Source organism: Dromaius novaehollandiae, chromosome 1 (genome assembly GCF_036370855.1).
Source record: "Dromaius novaehollandiae isolate bDroNov1 chromosome 1, bDroNov1.hap1, whole genome shotgun sequence".
Taxonomy (NCBI): Eukaryota; Metazoa; Chordata; class Aves; order Casuariiformes; family Dromaiidae; genus Dromaius; species Dromaius novaehollandiae.
In genome coordinates, this window is record NC_088098.1 from 155289161 (window position 1) to 155310372 (window position 21212).

The window sequence follows — 21212 nt, forward strand, 5'->3', positions numbered from 1 at the left end:
AAAGTCCTCTGTTCTTTTTCATCACAGGACACTGATAAGCTGAATGGAAATAGAGGTATTATTTTACACATCTAAGGCTCAGTTATTAACCTCTTCAAATGCTTTGCCCAAAGGCTGAAGCTACGTTTTCGAACAAACGACTCCCTACACTTCCCATTACGTGTCCTGCCATTCTGCACAAAGCTACACCGTGGTTCCTACCACTAAAAGCATTCCCATGCAGTCATGTGCAAGTAATGTCCCTAGGATGCACTCTGATCACAAATCTCCAGTTTATTCTGACAGATCATGCATGTAGACAAATATTTTATCTATGTAGCGATTTAATTTTCTGATGTTTTTTATTTTTCTCCCTCTCATCAGCTTCCATCTTTGATCTCCTGCATCTCTTGCAATGCCCCAGCAGGTTCCGGTTGCCGAAGAATTTGCAGTAAAAATTCCTAAAGGCAAGACAGCTAAGATCGTACTTCCTGCTCCTTTTTTTTTGTTTGTTTGTTTTTTGTTTTGTTTTTTTGTTTTCTAAGTATCAATTTGTTGTTATAAAAGACCATGAAAAGGCCCTTTCAAAATAGTGTATCAACTATTAAAAGGCACAGGTTATTTGTATGAATGGCAGAAAAATCAAGACATTTTCCTTCTTAATCTCATAATCCACACATTAGATGAAATGTAACACTTCATTGGGTAGGGGGGAAATAATGGTTTAATTACAACAATGTAGCATAAACACTTTCGTAGTCCATATCAGGATATTATTGTGACATCTAAACTAAACTTGAGTTCTCCACAGTTACTGTAAACAGATACCCTATATTCCCTAAGTGACTGGCATTAAGAAGATTTATACAAAGGCAGTCAGTTGTTTAATCTTTAAGATGTCATGACATGGTGAGACAAACAAGCATACATCAATAAGTACAGAGAAATGTTATGCTACATTTTGGACAGTTTAGAACTGAAAGTGCTTCACATCTACAGGATAAGAAATGGCTTCATCTCCTCATCCCTAAATGATGAGAGCAAAGAAAATAACCCTTTAATAGGTTAAATAAACAGTGCCCCATTTATCCATGCTTATATAAAGTTCCCAACAATTCAGAAAGTCACATGGTGAAATTTACAATCTATATACAGTATAACAAATTGTAAAAGAAAAAAGATCAGATATTCCTTGGTTCCCAAAAGCCTGAATCTCGTTCTCTGCACTAGAGCTAAGGACAAAAGCTACATACAGTATTAATTTTAATTTTTTTTTTTTTTTTTTTTTTTTTTTTTTTTTTTTTAAAAAAAAGCTTCATCATCCCAATCCACCTTGACCAAAATCAGTCCCTAGGTCCTGGTCATATTTAACAACTGCTTAATCCCAATGTTTAAGGCATGTTCATTAGATATCAGTAGAAGGGTACTGTCAGAAGTAAGAATCACAGGTACTGAAGTGTCAGTAACTTTACACAGCAGTGCTACCCTTTACAACACAACGTAAAATAAATTCATGTTACAATGGAAGTTGTTCCTGAGTTAAAATTTGCTAAATACTGCTAAACTTAATGTTTTCTTTTTTTTTTTTTTTTTTTTTGGTACTTCCTCCTCTGGAATGTCCTTTCTCAATGGAAAATTAAAATTCACACTGAAATATAGAAAGTAAAAATGTGTTACCAAATTCTAATTATACTGGCATTCTCAAATCTAAATTTAGCCAATATGCAATGAATTTGCAGTGTTTAGTATCACTTAGCTTTGAGCAAGAGTATTTTCTAAATACAAGGATAATTATATATGTCAGTTCACATTTTTGTGCAACTGCAAACAACAGAAAAGGATTTTTGTATCAGGAATTGTCATTAACTTAAAGGTTTGTGAATATGTGGAACTGAGCTATAGTAGACATTTTTAATTCTTTCTTACACAGTCTGTTCTTCCAGAATTAAAGGAAAACATGTTGAATTGTAGGAACACAGATTTAAATACCTACAGATATATTCAGTTCTCTAAAATCAGACAATTAATTGTCCATGCATATTATTAAGCATTTGTTCCCACAGAAGTTTCTCAAATACATAATCTTTGATACTGTTTCCTATTGCAGAGGAAAAAAAAAAACTATCCACTTTTCTCAGCCAAGAACAGCTTTAAAAATACATTTTTCATCAGATTCAAACTGCACATGAAAATTGTTATCATCATAATCATCCAGGCTCCAACTTCACAAAGTTTATAAATATTTGTTCAAGTCCAAGCATTAAATTTAACACCAGTTAAAGGGCATTAGAAAATCAGGACTACCAAAGGTGCAACTTCGTCTGTGCTATACTTGCACTTTTGGCTGTTAACTGCAGAAAAACACCACAGAAAACTGGACTGTTAGAGCTTGACCCAAAGCCTACTGAAATCAATGAAACTTCTACAATGAGCTTTAAGGGATTTAGTATGTTAAGTGCTCCAACTGAAGCTCACCCTTTGCAGTAACATGGCATCTCCTCCTAATTTAAATACAGGAAAGGATTGCAGTAATTGCACCTACCAGACTAAGGAAGAAAGGTTTTCAATGATATTCACTGTATGTATTGTCATATCTGTCAGAGGTGCAAATTAAGAATTTCAATATGATGAACAAAACTTTACTTCCAGATTTGTTTGTTTAAATTCTAGTGGGATGGAAACCAGTAATATACTGAGAAAACAGGATGGGAAAGGAATGACTGACTCTGCTTCCACAGTCTGGAAATTCTAAACAAAAAAGAATATCATATAGTGGTATAAGAAGAGAGCTCTGAATGAAGTTTGGCCTAGGCCATGTGCCTTATGCACAAAGGTTACCTAGAATTTAATTGTTGTGACCATAAAAAATAAATAGCAACAATTTATTCACAAAAAATGAATCTGATTGATTTTTTTGCTTTAACAAACTGTATGATCCGTTAAATTATCAGCCAGCTGTATATTTAAGCCCAACAATAGAAAATGTAGTACATAAACACCTAAAAATCACAGTCATAAAAAGCAGGCAAGTACATCAGTCTTTTGGTGGCCAAAGCACAGCAAATTAATTCACCAAATAAATGTAAATAGATGTAAATCATGGGCATTTGTTTTGTTAAAAATTACTTCTATTGTCAATAAACAATTTTCTGCATTTTGCTTTCATACTGTTTTTAAAGAATTGTAAACTGTTTAAAAATGTATGCACAAGCATAAATAAAAGGTTTTAAATACAGTGGCCGATAGAAAAAACACCTTTTAAAATTTGTTTGTGTGATGAATGGGTAATTTGGAACAAATCCGTAATTATCCACAAAGAACTCTGACCTTCCATAGGTGAGACAGTACTGCCAACATTTCTAACACTTGTGACCATTATAATAACAGGAGGAAAAAATAACATATCAGCCCTGATACATCAATCACATATGCATTCAAAATTACAGATATTTACAAGAAAAATATATATTTAATTAAAAAGCCACTGAAAAACATGGACTTTTAGTCAGGTGCTGCACTTTCTGCAAAATGAGGTAATTTAGATGCAAACAAATTAAGTTTAGTAGAGTTCAGGATCCATGGTCTCCCCATTTAAAGTATAGATTGCTTCAGTGAATGGCTTGGCTGTTTCTATGCGTTCAGAGCAAGAAAAAAAAACACTAGATCCAGTTAAATCCTGTTTTGTAGTGCTCTTGATGCAACACTGACTAATGTCAGAAGGCTTCCCAGCTCAGTTTTACAACTGGTCTTTCAATAGAAAGAAAAAAAAAATTAGTTATAAGTTGGTTTCATCCCAAGATGGGTCATTCATGTTCTTTAGAACTTTTCTAACTAGCTTCTCCAAGTCCTTGCGAGCTCTTTGTTCTTCTTCCAATGATTTCTTCATCTTTTTGTTATCCTGTTTAATAGAGACAGAAGTATTAGCAAATCTTTTTACAACAACAAACTGATCTCTTCCAACCAAACGTACACCATCAACCACAAATTCTGAAGGCTCTTCTCAGTAAGACTGTTACTAGCTGTTCACAAGCAGAGCAGCTATTCTGCCTTCTATTAAAATTTCACAAGTTACACACAATACTTGACACAATGAAACAAAACCACCAAATGGAAACTGGGGTATTTCCTATTTACACTTAGAAGTGCTTCATAATGCAAGTGCTAGCAAGAGATGGCCAACAATTTTGAATTCTTTTGCTCAAAGCTGATCAAGGAACAGTTGAATGTACTTGGTGTTAGTGAGAAGGGAAACAGAACAATAACAGTAGAATAAATATCCCTGTAAGAGCCTCCTGTGATTATCACTAGTTTTGCAATCTCAGAAAAGCTTCTTAAAACTTAATGCAAGTTAACTTGCTTAATTAGGAAAGTAAATAGTTGAAAGGGGCATCCTGAAAACTATCTATGTTCTCAGAAAAGTGTTTTGTGACTAAGTCTTAAGCCAGCCAGACAACTACTGACAATCTAAGAAGAGTCTGAATTTAAAGAAACACCACCACCGTGCACATGTGTTAATGAATGAGTCAGGTTTCAGTATTTTGCACCATGCACTGAAATGCCATTATTGGCAGGACTGTAACAATATTACTGACTGAACCACAGCTTATATTGTTTATTCCAGTAGAGACCAGGGTGATACTGGCAAAAGTGGGGAGGCAACCAGAAATTAAGGCAACAATTATATTAGGACCCCAGGATCAAGGATCTCCTGGTGTTTAACACATAGGTCTGTAATCCAGGGGTCCCACTGGATTCCCATCAGCTCTCACTTACAGAAGTTTCTAGAAACAGGAAGGGATCAACAGCTGCCTCCTCCTTACCTCCATTATCTCTCCAAGTCCATTGAGAAACTGAAAAATTTCAACTTTTTTCTTGTAGATACATAGTTCTTTTCTTTACTTTTCCTTCTGTTCCCCCCTTTCCCCCTTTAGGATTGTACTATTACAGTGTAATCTCTGTGGAACAATAGTTATAAATAACTGATGGAAGCTGCAAGGGACCCATTTTTTGTGGTAACTGTCACGAACTGGTGGTCTGGGACTGACACCAACCACCACGTACTCCCAGACGGCTCTTATCCATGAAGCCTTGGGTCACTTGGGACATTCCCATCCTAGAGATTCTCTCTGCCATTTCAAGAATTGGCAACATCACAGCAAAGGACCAGTAAAAGCTTCTAAGCTAAGATCTCAAATATACAAGACAATGAAGTTAGGCTTTAATAGCTCTTTGTTTCAGAAGCTATGAGATTCTGAAGATGTCTATTTGGAGTGGAACAAGGCAAGAGAGCTGTTACTTGAAGTTGAGGAAAAGGTGACTTTTTGTTTAGGGTCATGCACAGAGCAGTGGAAGCACTTTTATCCTTGATACTGAAGCAGTCAGGCCACAGAAAGGCTAACAGGTTATCACTGCTGCCCATATTAAGTGAACTGTCTTTTTAAAAAGACTGTCAAGTTGACTTCAGACCTGGGATACACATGCTTTATAGGCTGAAACCACCAAAAATTAAATACATAAACTATCTTATCTTTAAAAATATTGAGCATACTTATTAAAGATGGGCAAAGAATCTGGATTCATGTTTATGGCCCCAAAACTGCAGTAACTTGAACATAAATCCATTTTATATAAAACACAGGAGATTTTATCAGACTTCTTGAGTCATAGATCTGTTAAGATCAGTTAGCTAGTTCACACATTGGAGAGCAAAGATAATTTAATGTCTTTTTGCCTACACATTAAGCAATGAGTATGTGCAGCAGCATAAACAAGGTTTAAACAGACTGTGTCCTGACAAGAAGGCTTATTTTTAAACAACTCAAAAATGGATACTTAAAACATGCTGAAAACATTGGCTGCATCCTCCATACCAGCTATGCAGGTGAGATCTTGTACAATTCCCTCAAGTGACAAATCAGCTGGCTAAGCTAACCTGTAGCCCTCATTAAAAAAAGGCCACGTGATAAGCAGTGAAAAGGACTCTCTTGTCTCCTGAAATGAGAGGTTTTAAGAACTGAGTTGTAAGAGGTGTTCAGATTACTGAAAAACTGTTTAAAAAAGGCCTAAACAGATACACATATTTATACTACTAAAATTATACACTCTAAGAGCAAATACTATTCCACAGTCTCTATACCCTTATTTTGCTGCTGATATAGCAGAACCGAATTTATTTAGTGCTTTCAGCACTTCGCAAGTTGTAACATTTGTAAATAAATGAAACACAGCTTAGTAAGTCACCTCAGGATACTTAACGCAATTCGCATAGGTTGGCACGCCGAGGACAGATGACAGCCACAAAACAGAGTGCCTTTTGTCAAGCTGTCAAGATTTATTTCTAAAATCAAATCTCAGGGTCTTGACTTTAGTCCAAAATTTAAAATCATCCCTGTCAAACTGTATCAATTTAAAAGCTATATTTATTTTTATAATGAGCTTTCCATCCTTCCATTCTCTATCTTGGTATAAATATAGCACGTTACCAACCTGTCTTAATTCCTGTACTTCATCCTTTAATGCATATACCGTGTCAACAAGGCTTCTAAAATAAAAGAAAAAGAATATCTGTTATAACAGTTTTCAGAAAACATGTCTAAATCTATTATTAAACTGATATATGAAGTATATCAAAAACAAAAAATATCTAACAGCCATTTTCACAAAAAACTTAGTGTTAAAAATCGTCTCTTAATCCTGACTTACGTTCAGTTAGGCAAGGACCTTTCACTAGCTTCTATGACAGGACAGACCCCTCAAACAAAAGTGTTCTTGAAATACAATTCTGTTACAGAAACATAATACAGAAACCAGTATAAGTCCATTCTGTGTATTATGTTTCTGTAACAGAATTGTATTTCACTTTCAACATACATCTCACCAAAAAAACCAGACTGATACCCCACACAAAATGGGAAGATGATACCAATTTAATACCAAAATTCTACAGCACTCACAAAAACCATTTACAAGTGAAACGTATCAATTCTTGGTACAGAAGAAAGAAACGGAGTAGCATATACAGAGCAGCCAGACTACAAGCATTTAAAGGAAGGCCCACTGCACCTGCAAGGCCTGGCAGCATACTCCAAGCAGCTGTCTCCCCCACTAGTAATATACCACACACACACCCCTCGTACTACTACTACTACAACAGGAGGTGGGAGATGAAGAAGAGTGCAAAGTTTACTGTTTCAATCCATCATTCATTTAAAGTTTTCTTACTTCTCTTCTATAACAGTCTGACCATTACTTTTAGTTTCTTCTACAATAATTTTCTCTTCTTCCGGAAGCAGGACTTGAGGAGCTGATTCTTTACGGGAACCTGTTGTAAAAATAAATGACAAAATGAGCAACTTGCAAACAATGCTGGGACATCTTAAAGATTATTTTTTCATTTATTATATGATACACCTGCATGACCAAGGTGTATCACTTTCAATTTTGTCCTCTCCTCCGCACACACAGTTACTGACGTATCTTTTCACATTTGAACCCACAGCCTTACACTACAACAAAAAATTGTCTGACCCATTCCTATCCTGCTGATGACAGAACCCCTCTGTGCTATCGAGGGGGATATTACACCCAGTTTGAGGAACAGTAAGCTATTCAACTATCAGTAAAATCTATACAAGTTCATCATAGCTGCATCAGAGAACGAATAATATGTTTAAGCAACAGCAATTTAAGCCTCAAGGACAGATTCTGATCTCACACTGATATGCATCCAAGAAATAATTCCACTCTAAATCAATTACGCTATCAGTAAGAAGCGGAATAGTGATACCAAATGATAGAAGGATGGAAGGAGAAAAGAAATTTAAAATCCCTTTTCCCAGAAAGAAAACTATAAACACCACAACTGCACGTGTATGTGCATAGACATATATACACATACACATAAACACAGGCCTTTAGTCCCATAACAAATTGCTACCAAATGAAATATAGTTCATATTTAATACATATTTTTAAAGCAGTTAAAATGGTTTGATGACAAAACTCAAAACATTCGATAACATCTTCAGAACACTTTTTCACAATCATTACAATTTTTAACATCAAGATCGTTCATATAATTTCTAAAAAAGTAGTTCTAAATAGAAAAATCTACTGCTCAGATGTATCCATCCAAAAACACATATATTCTAGAAATGCTATTTAATTAAGCTGCAACAAATTACTAGCAGTTTTTCAATAATAAAACCATTTTTGTGTGTGTGTGTATGTATATATGTGTGTGTATATATACACTATAATGTAAATAAATAGCTAAGAATTTGTTCAGAATTCAAACAGAGTAGACAAGGCATTAAAGTTCTTGCATATTTAACCAAGATGTCAGTTTTAACAAACAATATGCGCTTGTTTACCAATTCATTGTAACAGATTTTGACTAACCAGGAATAGCTTAATTTTAAGCACAGTTTGAACTGATAATTGTGTACTACAGGGTGCATGCCTGTTAGGAGAAATTAGTTAGCTCTTGCCAAACAGCTGCTTTGTGGTAACAGTGCCTTTCTTCTAGGATTCATAATAAAATACATAATCTAAATGCACAAAATCAAAAGAAAAATATCTACTCCCCTTAACAACTGCAGTGTTGGGTTCTAAACATGAGCTTGTAGGAGAAAAAAGAACATAGCTCCACAGTAGGTGCTAAGCTAGTTACGTTACTTTAGTAAACAAGGGCAAATATCCTTTAATGGAGGAAAGGGTTTCTTTAAGCTGACAGTAAAGAATTAACAGTATATGACAGTCAGTGGACAAATCTTTAATGGGTTAACTTAGGGGGAAAAAACAAAAAACAACCTTCTCAGGGAAGGAATGACTTGAAAAATAAGCATAGCAAAGCTCTGTAAGGGTCTCAAGGGCATTTCCCTATTTGTGCTATCAACCATTAACTGCAAAAATTTGTCTCATCTTTATTTCAGTTAATTGGTTACTGCTCTGTTTCATTAGCTCAAGACATAACACAGAACATTGAGCTCAATGTTATTTTAGAAAGTTAGTTTACGCCTGCTGCTACTGGATCACTAAATTTTCGGTCCCAGTATCAATTCTGAGCACCTCAGCACAGCACATGCTGAGAAAGAAACTGAGCCAAGAGGGAGAATTGCCTTGTGTTTCTCCCCCATGATTCCCTTCAACCAAAGGGAGCAGTACATTATGGTTACATCTATATGGAGCTCCATTCAATTGTCTTTGCCTGGTCAGAGTAACATGGGTCCTTTGAAAGGTAGAAATAGCATGGAGGAGACAGCTTAAAAAAATAAAGTAACTGTACAGTTATATATACGCATGCATGTAAAACAGATGTAGACACATCAGCATATGTTTGTGGACCGCACAGCACAGAATGCACTTAATACTACTGAGACACAGAATGTACAGTTTCATAAAAACAAAATTTTCCACCAACATACACATAAGGACAGCATACTACACACATACACACTTACGTGATGTAAACTGTTGCTGTAAACAGTGATCTTTTTGTGCCACAATATATTAACTACCGTGGAATTCAGGATATCACAAATTTTAACCTCGTTTTCATTGTTCTGATACCCTCAATCACGTTGTAACTTTTTCACTCATATCACAGAACCCTCTCTGCTTTTATTGTTCATCTTTATACTGAAAAAAAGAAATTGTATTTTTCCTTTATCTTTTTAATCTCACAACATTTGCTAAGTATCAAAAGGTATAAACACACATCCATCCTGCAACAAAACTGTAATCAAATGAATATTCACACAATAGTATCAGACTTTCTGTGCCAAATTCAAATGGCAAAACTAAGATACTTCCTTGTCCTGCTTTTCCATATCATTTATGCCAAAAGCTTTGCATTTTTTTGGTGCATTTACTTGTAAATGTGCATCTAAAATGAATTTCAAATAAAGTATCACCTCATTATTGGCACTAAGTAATATTCCCTAAATTGTACCTTGTGCCTCTGCCAGGTTCTCTATGGCCGTTTTCTATGCAACTATTTCTCTCCAGAAAACTTTTACAAGCTACAGCTTCAGGACAGGAAGACAGGGGTTGCATTATAGCACAGTGGATATTACATACACAGTCAAATTAATAAGACAGTCCAGAAAGTTGCTACAACTTAGATTACCCTAAGCACCTGTCCAAGACACATTCAAGCTCCATGAAGCAGCACAGAAGAATCAAAAGTTACTTCAGGCTGCCATATCCACCATTCTTCAATCCTAAGTTTGCAAGTTTAGTGCTGAATTTCTCAGACACTACTCAATCTCATTCTGCCTCAGACATGCAAAAAGACAATGTTTAAATTGACTTCTAACAAAGCTAGTCCTACACCACTTTGAGACAATACAACCAAACGTGCTAGTTTAAAATAAAGATGGAAAAAAAAAACACGCCGAACTTTACAGGGTTTGGTTTTGTTCTCATTTGGGGGAGAACAGGGGCCCTGGGGGAAGAAGGGTGGTAGGGAAAAAGAAAGGGTGTTTGGCAAACCCAGACAATTACTTCAGATTAGTGAACAAACTTTAAGGCCAAGGAAGCTGCCCTAACTTTTCAATGGGAAGCCTCAGAAATCAACCTCATAAATCATGTCTCAGAAGAATGAGATATGCCACTCTAAGTCTGTTGCATAAGGGCAAAGTTAAGGGCAAAATGCATGACTGACCACTAGAATCAAGATTCAACCAAATTTCCATCAATTAAATGCCATCAACAAAATAAAGGAGTCTATCTACTATTTGTATTTTCCACCTAGATTGGAAGATAAAAAATTACAATGCTTTTTGCCAACACCATACTCCAAACGGCATAACTTTGGCATTCTAACCATATAGCATTGACATTCTGACCTAGAGATCTGGGCCAGAAACCTTAGCAACAGCCACTGTGTAATGTGGCAAAACACCTGACACACAGACCAAGCCTGTGAGTGAGAGCCCATTGCTTTTAGTTACCAGTATCTGATCCCCTCCCTGGCCTAATCAGCAACACTGGCAAGCCACTCTCGGCATAGCTGGAAAAAAAAGGAAAATTGAAGGATATTTATATGACTGAGAGACTTCATGTCAAAAAAAGTTCACTTTGTCTGAAACTTCTAGATCACTCATAGCCCTGGAGTACAGTCTTAACACAAAATGAAAAGGAATAAGCGTGCAGACTGAATTCCACAGAGGTTCTCAGTGATGTCTGGTTGCAAGCATAACCGCACAACCCCAGCTTTTTATTTATTTTTTCCCCAAGGGGAGTATGAGACACCTTAAAAAAAAGGTTCATAAGGGATGATACTGGATCCTTACAGAAGTCAGGCTTCAAAAGGAGGAGTGCTGGTAATCACTCTGATCCTTCATTTTGAATCTTTTAGGAGGCACACATGGAGAGAGTCCAGAAGTTCTGCTCAGACCTTATTACCTCAGGCAGAAGGGAAGCAAGAGGAGAAGCGGCTGATATTTAGATAACTTCGCTTTAACCAGATATTAACTCTCTGCCTATGCTCAGAGACCTTGTTTGTTTAGGAACCTTTTAAGCCAACAGTAAAGTGGAGGTGAGGATTCACACCACCTGCTTTGAGTAGCTAACATCAGGGCCTCTCCTTGCAGTCCATCAAGAATGGGGCTCCTCCAGATAGCCCTCTTTATAAGGCTCAACCTAGGTAGTCTCAACAGTGATAATCAAATTTGCCTTCCTCCCACGACTATGAGGTTCCTAATTTAAGCAACGGAAGTTCAAGTCCTCAATTTGCCCATGTAACTATTCCCCCTATATGGTGGTTAACTTCCAAAAACTCATGGCATAATTTGATACCATCAGTAATGACTCTACTGAACAGCTTCCAAGTATCGCAGGTTTTTTTCGTTTTTCATATTTTTTGCATTGGGAGAGGCAAGGAGGGGAACAAGGCACAATAAAGGTCAAAACTTAGAAACAGCAGTTGTAAATACACAATTCTGTTTTCTACCAACTTTACTAGGATCTCTTCATAAGCTAACAAACTCTTCAAACTTATTTGCTTGAGTTTCAAAGACAGAAGTCGACTTGCTACTGAAAGACAAATACGTGCGCACACACAACTGGTTAAATGCATGATTAGCCACTGGTAGACACAAGACATGGCATTTTCCTGTGGAAGCAAATATTGAACAAAAAAAATAAGAACTACTCGTCATTTAAAGCATTCAGCTTCTCATTGCATTAGTCACATTCAAAATGTTAAAGTGGATGAGCAGACCTGCCACATTAACCATCTTTTTCTCAATGACTCTTCAGTGAATTCCCAAAATGAAGAATCCTAAAAATAGTGCTTCCAAACTCTATTCAGGTTAAAGTACTAAAAAAATCATTCATGCTACAGATCTGCCAAAGTCAAGAGGGAGCTCTTCAGTATCTCATGCAAGTAACAATTGATCAGAATCCAAACATAGGGCCAAACTAAAGTCTACCCTTCGCAATCTCTTGGGAGTAGCAAACAGGTTTTGGCACGAAGGTTTGTTTGTTTGTTTGTTTTTAAACTAGCAGCGATACATAAGTAGGAAAGAACCCCACATGACTCAGATGACAGATTTGTATAGTTTACAACAAAATGTTTTAATCATTGAAATGGACTGAAGTCAACATACAACTCAATATGCAAAAGTGTTTGTCATTTAAGAACAGAATAAATACTTTGAAAGACATATAAATCACCTGAAAAAAATAGGAGATTTCTAAGACAACATTTTGAAAGAGTTACCCCACAAAATTTGCTGTATCTCATCAACCAATACAAAAATATCCAACCAGAGGGCTGTACGTCTAAAACCAGAGTTGCTACAATCACAGCAAAAAAGTCTTTAAGACATTTTAGTAGTACTAGGAGATTATATCTACTATCTGCTACTAGGAGATATATATTCTGATGCGAACATTTTAGTATGTATATTAGTCCATTATTTTATTTAAATTCACTCAAATTTAAGCAACTTTTAGTAGAAGCACTTAAGATAGCTCTTGTTTTCAAAACCAAAATGTTATAATACTAAATCTTGAAAATATGTAAGGGTGTAGAAACAAATTATCTCTGGTAACAGGACCTACAGAAATTGGTTTTCAATTGTTCCAGTTATTCAGCCTGTGCTTTTACTGAGAACATACCAGTACAAACAATGAAAAAGCAAATATAATCAGTTAAAAATTAAGATCAGTTAAAATCAGAGGCAGTAAAAGCAGAGAAACATTTTATAGATGGCAAAATTTCCAGATAGTTATTAAAAAAAGGGGGGGGGGGAGAGGATACAGAAGGATACACAGTTCATGTTACAAGGAATTGCCTGCAGTTGTCAATTATATTAAACACAGATTACACACTTGGGGGGGGGGGGGCAGGGGAGAAGCTCTTTTGCTTCAGGATTTGATTCCTCAGGAGAGAAGGGAGAGAGAGAAAGGAGGCAAGGGGAGAAGAGGGAGTTAAATGTAAAGTTCCAAGTTATGCCATCCTTTCCCCCTATATATTAATTAAATATTAAAGTCACAGTCTAACAAATGCAAAATTTATTTCAACTGTACATAACAGATGTCCTTTGTATATAAAACAAAACACTGAATTTATATATGCAATCACGAACAATATGCATACTGTACAGTACAATGCAACATTCAGATATACATCCATTTTGTGTTTTCAAAAGGCAGTCACCTACTAAAGATGGCTTCTCCCATTCACAAATGAAGTTCACAATATATATAATTTTCTTTTATGTTTTACGTCACTATATACACATGACTGTGTTTTGGCAAGATTATTCAAAACACAATATAGGTTGGTTTCAATTTATGGTAAATACTAATTTTATGGAAACACTGGATAAGCCATGTGAAGAGGGGCTGACAATGGCTTGAACCTACCTTCTAATTCAGATTCTTCATCCTTCCAGTATGTTAACTGTACACATATATTTTACAGAATTGCATAAACTTAAGGTACTATTGTTACCATGACTAAAGTTCCACAAAAATAGAAACACTGAACCTTTGGACTGAATACCACCATCTCCACGTTTGCTTTTTTTTTTTTTTTTTTTAAAAAAAAAAAAAAAAAAAGTATGTTGCATTAATACTCCTAATCAATTCACAATAGCTAACGGCCTGTAACACTGAAGACAGCAAATGATTTTAACTGCGCAGTGATGTTAATATGAAAGATCATAATTATGATAATAATTAGTGACTCAAATGCTACAATAATTAACGGTGGTAAACTGTCAAAGCTTTGGTGCATAGAAAGTCAATAAAATCTTCAGATCTGGATAACAAAGCATTCTGTGTGATAAGGAAAGTTCAAGTGCAGCAGCTGCATTTCAAACTCATTTACACTTTATAACATGAAACAGTCATAAAAGAATTATCATTTATCCAATGCAGAACACATTATTTAACTAGAACACCACAGCTTAAGAAATGGGAAAAAGCAATCCATACTTTTCATATAATTAAAAACAACCACTCTCAACTCAAAGGAAGAGTGAAGTGGCTTACAGATGCACTGTGGAATGGTATGGAGCACACATACTTATTTCCTCTCTCTATTTGAACTGGAGGAGTATTGGTTAAAGTTCAACATACGTAAGTTCCTGGCCATTAAGTTAACCGACAACCACTAGGTTTTTTTCATATACCCCTGAAAATTCTCTTCAGTAATCATTGCTGCTTGCTAGTCAAATTTCAAATACAAACAACAGTGAGAGAGGATAAAATGGGTGATCAAACAATGCAAGACTGAATGTAAATCTACAGACATGAACTACTTTGAAATAGCTTCCTCCATGCTGATAACCTTCTGGAATCATTCATGTCTAGCAATTATTAACTTTCTGCTCATGTAACCTGCAGAAAGATATTAATTACCTATAAACTTTTAAACAGTGTGATCAAGTTCCCAGGCAGCAGTTAATTGCACCAAGATTATTCTGAACTTGTTCAAGTAGTAATACTTGAACATGAATAACGTACCTATTTGAAAGGGGGTAAGGGAATGGCACCAGGGATCCTGGTGAAAAAATATGAACTGTTACTGTCCTTTTAGCATATGCTCTTCCCTAATGCTAACGAAGATTCAGAAGATATTTCATTTTTGTTTCAGTTCCAATTATGTTATCCACAAGACAGACCACAAATTTGCCCCAGCAATGCCCCAGGTGCAGGTTCAAGACCTTCGGCTGTGTATAAGGTGTCACAGTTCTCTGTAAAACCAACATTATTGTAAGTGAAGAGTTGTTGCTGAAAACAAACCTGCTCATGAGAGAAGTCACAAGACAAAATCTGTCACAGACATGCTATGCTCCAAACAGGAAAAGCCAAAAGCCAAGCACTATTTTTTAAGAACTTCACATGAGCCAATTTGATCACACTTGTACCTACAGCTTCAGATGCTGACCACTCGAGCTTTCATCATGGGAACCATTTGTATCTTGTCTTTTCAAGAAGAATGGTCGATTTATAGTTGACAGTTGTGTATTTTAACAGGCAAGTAGACATCTAAACCTGTTTTCTACCACACTACTGCATACAGTAAAGTGACAGTATGACCATAGGTAATATGAGATTATCAAAACACTGCATGTAATGAGCATGGACTGCCAGGTTTTCATGATAACTGCCAGACTAGGGGTGGGGGGAAGCAGTGTGATCCTTCATATAAACGTCTAAGCAATGAGGAAAAGACAGAAGTATAAAAACAGAAATTTTCATAGATTAGCAAATGCTCTTCCAAACAAGTGGGGCAGATATGTGAATATCTGAATGATTTTACAGTTCTTGTACTGCTTATTTTTAAACTATATTTCTCTTACTCTACCAGCTTTGTAATTTGTTAATAATATACAGAAAATTCAACCACTAAGGCTAAAGTATTTCCATATTGCTGGCACTTGGCTCTTAGACCAGTATGGTTTCAGTACAAAATACAAAAACATGCTGTATCCAAAAGAAATAAAAGCAAAGAAGAAAGGACCTGTTGCTACACTGACCAAGTCAAAAAAACAGAACATTCAGAGCTACATATTAATGTCAGTCACTTAAAAAAACCTCAAGAAATATCATCCTTAACAGGATATACACTCTTTAAAATCACTTATTTGTATGTGTATTAAATTGGCAATAGAGCCTTCCCACCAGGTATAAATGAAGTATCAGAAGCTCCCTCAGAAGTTGTTAAAATATCACATTAAAGAGACAAGGAACAGCAAGAAAACATCTAAGAAAAGCAGGCTGTGATACAACAAGCATTTGTTAAGAAAAAGCTCAGAAGTGCATTAGTTCTGGTGAGAGATATATGAGCAACAGCTCTTACGAGATGTAGACCCCATTCTGTAACTATGGGCTGTCCATATACTGTCATAGTCAGAGTCTTCTGAGAGGTCTGAAGGCTCCAAACGAGAAAGACTACTGCGACGACCCAAGGAGTCTAGACTTGATTGGTCATCATCAGCCAAGACGTGATTATGCATCAGGTCAGTGCCTTGCCATGCTAAGGATGTATAGGTGAAATGAAATGGTGGATGTGGATAGGCAGAGGTGGAATGAGGAGGAGAACGTAAGGAATAGCCACAACCAAACACATGAAACAAAAGCAAAAGGTGATGGGAAGAGAAGGAAAAGAGAAAATATTGTTAAAAAGGCACCAAAGCTTTTTTTTTTTTTGGTTGGGTTTTAGGTATAAGTTACACTCATCATGTAATAACTTTTGAATTGTTACAACACAATTTTTGAAGTTACTTTTAAGCTCCTAAGCAGCCTCAGTTGAGAATTCTGAATAACGAAAATCTTGTTTGAGGATAGATTTTTCAGAAGGGGAGTTTGGCTCTTTTCAAATATGGAGTCAACTCTCATCTGGGGGAATCTGAATTGAGACAGAGCAATAAGCACATTAAGCCAGCACAATCCGGCACTGACATGAAAAGCAAAAGCCCTTTTCCCTCCCCAAATCTCACTGTTTGTTTCTGCACCGCCATTCTTTCCCTCCCTTGCAAAGAAACAGCCATTTCTACAGCTGCTTGGTGAACCAGATCAGGGAACAGTTTCAAATGAAGATTAACCCTGCAAAAATGCAGGTAATTTCCCCACCAGCTCACAATAGAGCCACATAAGTGTTGGTGTCAGCATTATAGAGGGAGAAATACAGGGGAAAAAACAAAGGTTTAGAGGCATTCTCAACACAGAGCAGGGCTGCTCATTTTTTAAATCAGCAACATCACCTTCATCCATTCAAAGGGGCTGTCAAACTACAACTCATCTGTACCTGTGCCCATAGTTATTTGTTTAACCAAGTAGTAACTGAATTCATAGAAAACAGGGCCAAGAGACTAAAGTCAACCTAGTCAGACTCCCTTCTATGCCCACACTCACCTCCTCCCACAGGACTCTATCTAAATCTGTCTTCCCAACTAAGTACTTCAAGATGTCTAGGGTAGTGGACAAAAGTATCAAAGGACACTTTTTCTCTTCTACTTTCATCCCTGTTCCTCCCTCCGAAGGCCTGGCAACATTGGAGGACTGTGTAAGTGGCCACGTTATGAGCTACCATACACACTACACTGCAAAAGATTTTAAGCCTTCATTTGGAGAGGAAATGCATACAAATACACTGAGTTTACAAGAAGCAGAAGGAGGGGAAGCTCTCCTCTCTTTTATTCACATCTGTCTTCCCAAATTAAACATGAGCTCTTCCCACCCAAACACTGAAAAAAGTCACCCTACTGCCTCTAATGCTGCTGTCTTCCAGTCTGCACTGCTGCACCCTAACTGTTCTGAATTGGCATTTCCAAAAGCAGCATGACTTGGGCTTTAGCTTCAGATGCAGCTAGTAGATTTGCCAAATCAGTGCTGTGAGAAACAGGCAGAATATGAAAACAGAGGTAAGGAAGGGGAATGTAAAAAAACTGACATTTTTCCATAGATGTCCGGAAATTTTTTTGTTCTATTCTTTTGTACCAACTACTGCTTCCACAGAAGCAATCCCAGCATGAAAGTTATTCTTTCCACTTCCAATTGCAGCCTACAAATGGATCTGCTGATACTTGAAGTCTTAGGTGACAACACTATTCTTCCCAAAGAAAGCAGCCGTGCGCTTAACCAATAAAATCATTGTTCCTTGCTGCAGTTAATTGCAAATAAAAGCTGTTGACTTCTGATGTACGTAATGATGTCTATTGCACTATGTATATTTCTTAAATATACATAGAAAGGAAGAATAGGCAAAAAAGCAGAAGAAATCCATTACATGTCTGCACACACGCAAATTGTGCAAGTGCAAATGTTTCCCCAACCATTTCTTGTCACATTACCCTTGAAAATAATGAACAGAGCACAGTTGCAACACTTAAACATCTCACTGAATTTTGTTTGAAGCAACAGTGTATCTTTGGAATTTTGAATACGTATTCATTTCCTTTTATTAAATTAAGCACACTACAGTAATGGTTGTAGTGTTAAAAAAAATTACGATTAATCAAAAATGATCTAATACTAGCCAATTTACGAAACTGAGTTTTATCACCTTGGAGACCTATAGTTTGTCAAGACAGGTCAAGAAGAAAAATTAAAATGAAGGTTTTGGCTGTTACCTCAAATGTTTCTGAAATCTAAACATTTAAAAAAAAGAAAAAAAAAAAGTCACAGCCATGCAATATATCCCTTCATACAAGGGGCTGTATTCCCATTTTAAAGCACATATGAATACAAAGTAGTGGGGTTTTCAAGGTGATAACAGTAAGTGAACACATATTAGGAAAATCTATGAACTAAGTCTGCAGCCATATTTTGAGACTTCCCAACTGTCAGCATAAAGTGCTTTTGCTTGGAAGCAAAACAGGCACAGAACTCTGTGGCTAGCAATAACAGTGATTAATATAGCAAAATTTAAACAGTTTTTGTGGACAAGTTATAATGTCCAATCTTCTAATCCCTGCTAAAGGCAAAACCAGCCAAGTACTTCAATATCATTATATTGTGTTCCAAGGATATCTGAACTAAATCCATATTCAACAATGTCAAAACTGTGCAAATTTGAACAAGCCCAACAGCGTTTTCTCCTTCCTTGTGTAAATGGAACACATGCTGGCAGACTCCCCTGCTTTGTGCAATGTTTTACTTACAAGCCAGAGGAGCTCCACATAGCAAACTTGCTTCGGATTAAATGAAGTAGGACCCCAGAGGCATATTACAGGTTTTCAATAAGCTAGATATCGATCTGAGAAACTAAAAATGGCTTTAACCAACACAGAGACCCAGGGGAAAAGTTTCTCCTGAAATTACATTATAAAATTTATCATTAATACTAAAAACAGCTAGTGATAATAAAAGAAAAGAAATATTTGTGTGTATAGGTTACTCTTCCATAACAGAAGTCTTTGTTGAACAGAAACAAAGACGACAAATATATACTCCTCCAAAGTTATGAATTACTCTTCATTTCTCCTCTCTACTTACCAGCTTCTCAAAGTTTATCAAAAAACATACCGAGCAACTGTCACATTCAGTCCAGACACCTCTCGTTCCCTGATGAAGGCTTTGTGCAATTTTAAATCATGACTAGTCATATAGGTTTGTGTTTTAAAAAAAACAAAAACAAAAAACCCCTCCACTGACAGAATTATAGTCTTTAACAGTGGAACTTGGCTTCCAATACTTAAACATTCAACACTGATATGAAACCAGAAACAGATTATTACTTCTTCCAGGTCCACCTTGCTATTTGCAAAGGCCAGGAACCACAAACACTAATCTTCTCTTTTTTGCAAAGAGCCTAATTTGTGTTTCAGTTAGCTATTTAAGTATTTTCTAACTTACTTGAATTTAGTGTTTGACGTGTTTTGGCACTTGTGCAATACGCTTCAATGACTTTAAGAATTTGTGCGTCTTCTTCTAAAGCAGCTGTACCTAGAACCAATGGGAAAAATAAAGTTTTAAGCACAGTTACTTTTTTTTAATTAAGACATGCCTTTGTAAGTCACTTCCATTTAAGGCTAAATGCTACATATTACACTTAAGATCAAAGTTCAGCCTAAAATAACCCTTAAAAATTCTGTCTTCTCCTTTTAAATCAACTTTCGGTGAGCAAAGGGCCAATATTAAGTTTCAAAAGACAAAATACTATTACAAAATTTAAAAAATGGAAAAGAAAAGAAACAATTCAGAGTAATTACCCACACATTCAAGAAATTTTACAAGCATTTGAAGTAGCAAAGAACACGTTTTGAAACGTGGTTACTGTCATACTACACAAAACAGCCATTAAACTGAAAAATTGTATACCCCACTTATTGTACACACCTCATTTCAGTTTCATCAAAGAAATAAGGAACAAGATACTAACTCACAGAAAATAAATCTTGAAAACTTTGTGGTTTTCCAAATATATCAGATTTACCACTTTCAATGGTGTTCTATTGAAAATCAGACTTAACATTATAATATGTGCATTTGTACAATTTCAGTCCAGTGTGCTGCAGGAAAGATGCCACTACCATGTAAGAATTTTTGTCACAACTGGAGTAGATTAAATTCCTCAAACTTTAAAGTGGAAACAGCATTATGGGAAAAACAAAAACCCCTAACTAGTCAAGCTTCACATGGCATAGTTTTTCTAAAGATTCTGCTCCATTGCAATTCTATTCCTTAGAGAACTTCAGTAAGAATGCTGTTGAATTTTTCATTTAGAGCAAAGAGTGAAATTCCAGTCAAAGTGAAATCTAGAGGATATCTTTTACCATTAATTTAGATGGACCTAGGATTCTATATAGGACAAGATGGTTTTTTGTTTCAAAAGCATTATTCCATTTTCCTCACCCCAAAGCTTCAGGAAAACACTAGTCTTGCAGATTTTCTGTTGCATGAATCTAAAGTGCCTCCAATACCAACAGTAGTACACTTTAGGAGCCAAAGCATCCAGTTTTATTTTCAACGATTTATTACCAACACAGCAAAGCCAAATCTCCAAAAACGTGTCAGCACTGACTGCCAAACTGACTGTTGAAGAAACTATCTTCACCGGGTATAATTTTTCCCTCTGGTTTAAGAGACTCTGATACTTCAAAACACAGGTTATTTCTCTTTCAAGGCAGCAAAAATAATCAGATTTTGTTGTGTTTGTTCTTTGTTGTGGTATGATTACATTAACCAAGACAAATATTTCATTTATGAAATCAACTTTGTAAGGGCACTCAGATGAAATACCATGCTTATTTAGGTTTGTCTGTTACAAC

General features: G+C 36.1%; 1 protein-coding gene across 6 annotated transcripts in view; it reads right to left on the reverse strand.

Moving 5' to 3' along the window:
- Window positions 1–685: 685 nt before the first annotated feature.
- The window catches only part of ARHGEF7 (Rho guanine nucleotide exchange factor 7), a 128829-nt gene continuing 108302 nt past the window's right edge, over window positions 686–21212 (reverse strand). For 4 of the 6 annotated variants that reach the window (XM_064503906.1, XM_064503908.1, XM_064503916.1 and 1 more), the window contains 4 exons: window positions 19798–19887; window positions 7201–7300; window positions 6466–6520; window positions 686–3877 (listed from right to left, as the gene is read on the reverse strand). In XM_064503906.1, the coding sequence (XP_064359976.1) occupies window positions 3755–3877; window positions 6466–6520; window positions 7201–7300; window positions 19798–19887 (368 nt within the window). In that variant the 3' untranslated portion in view covers window positions 686–3754. Of the gene's footprint in view, window positions 3878–6465; window positions 6521–7200; window positions 7301–13488; window positions 16478–19797; window positions 19888–21212 lie in introns of those variants that run through there. The other 2 variants (XM_064503907.1, XM_064503909.1) reach the window with 1 other exon arrangement.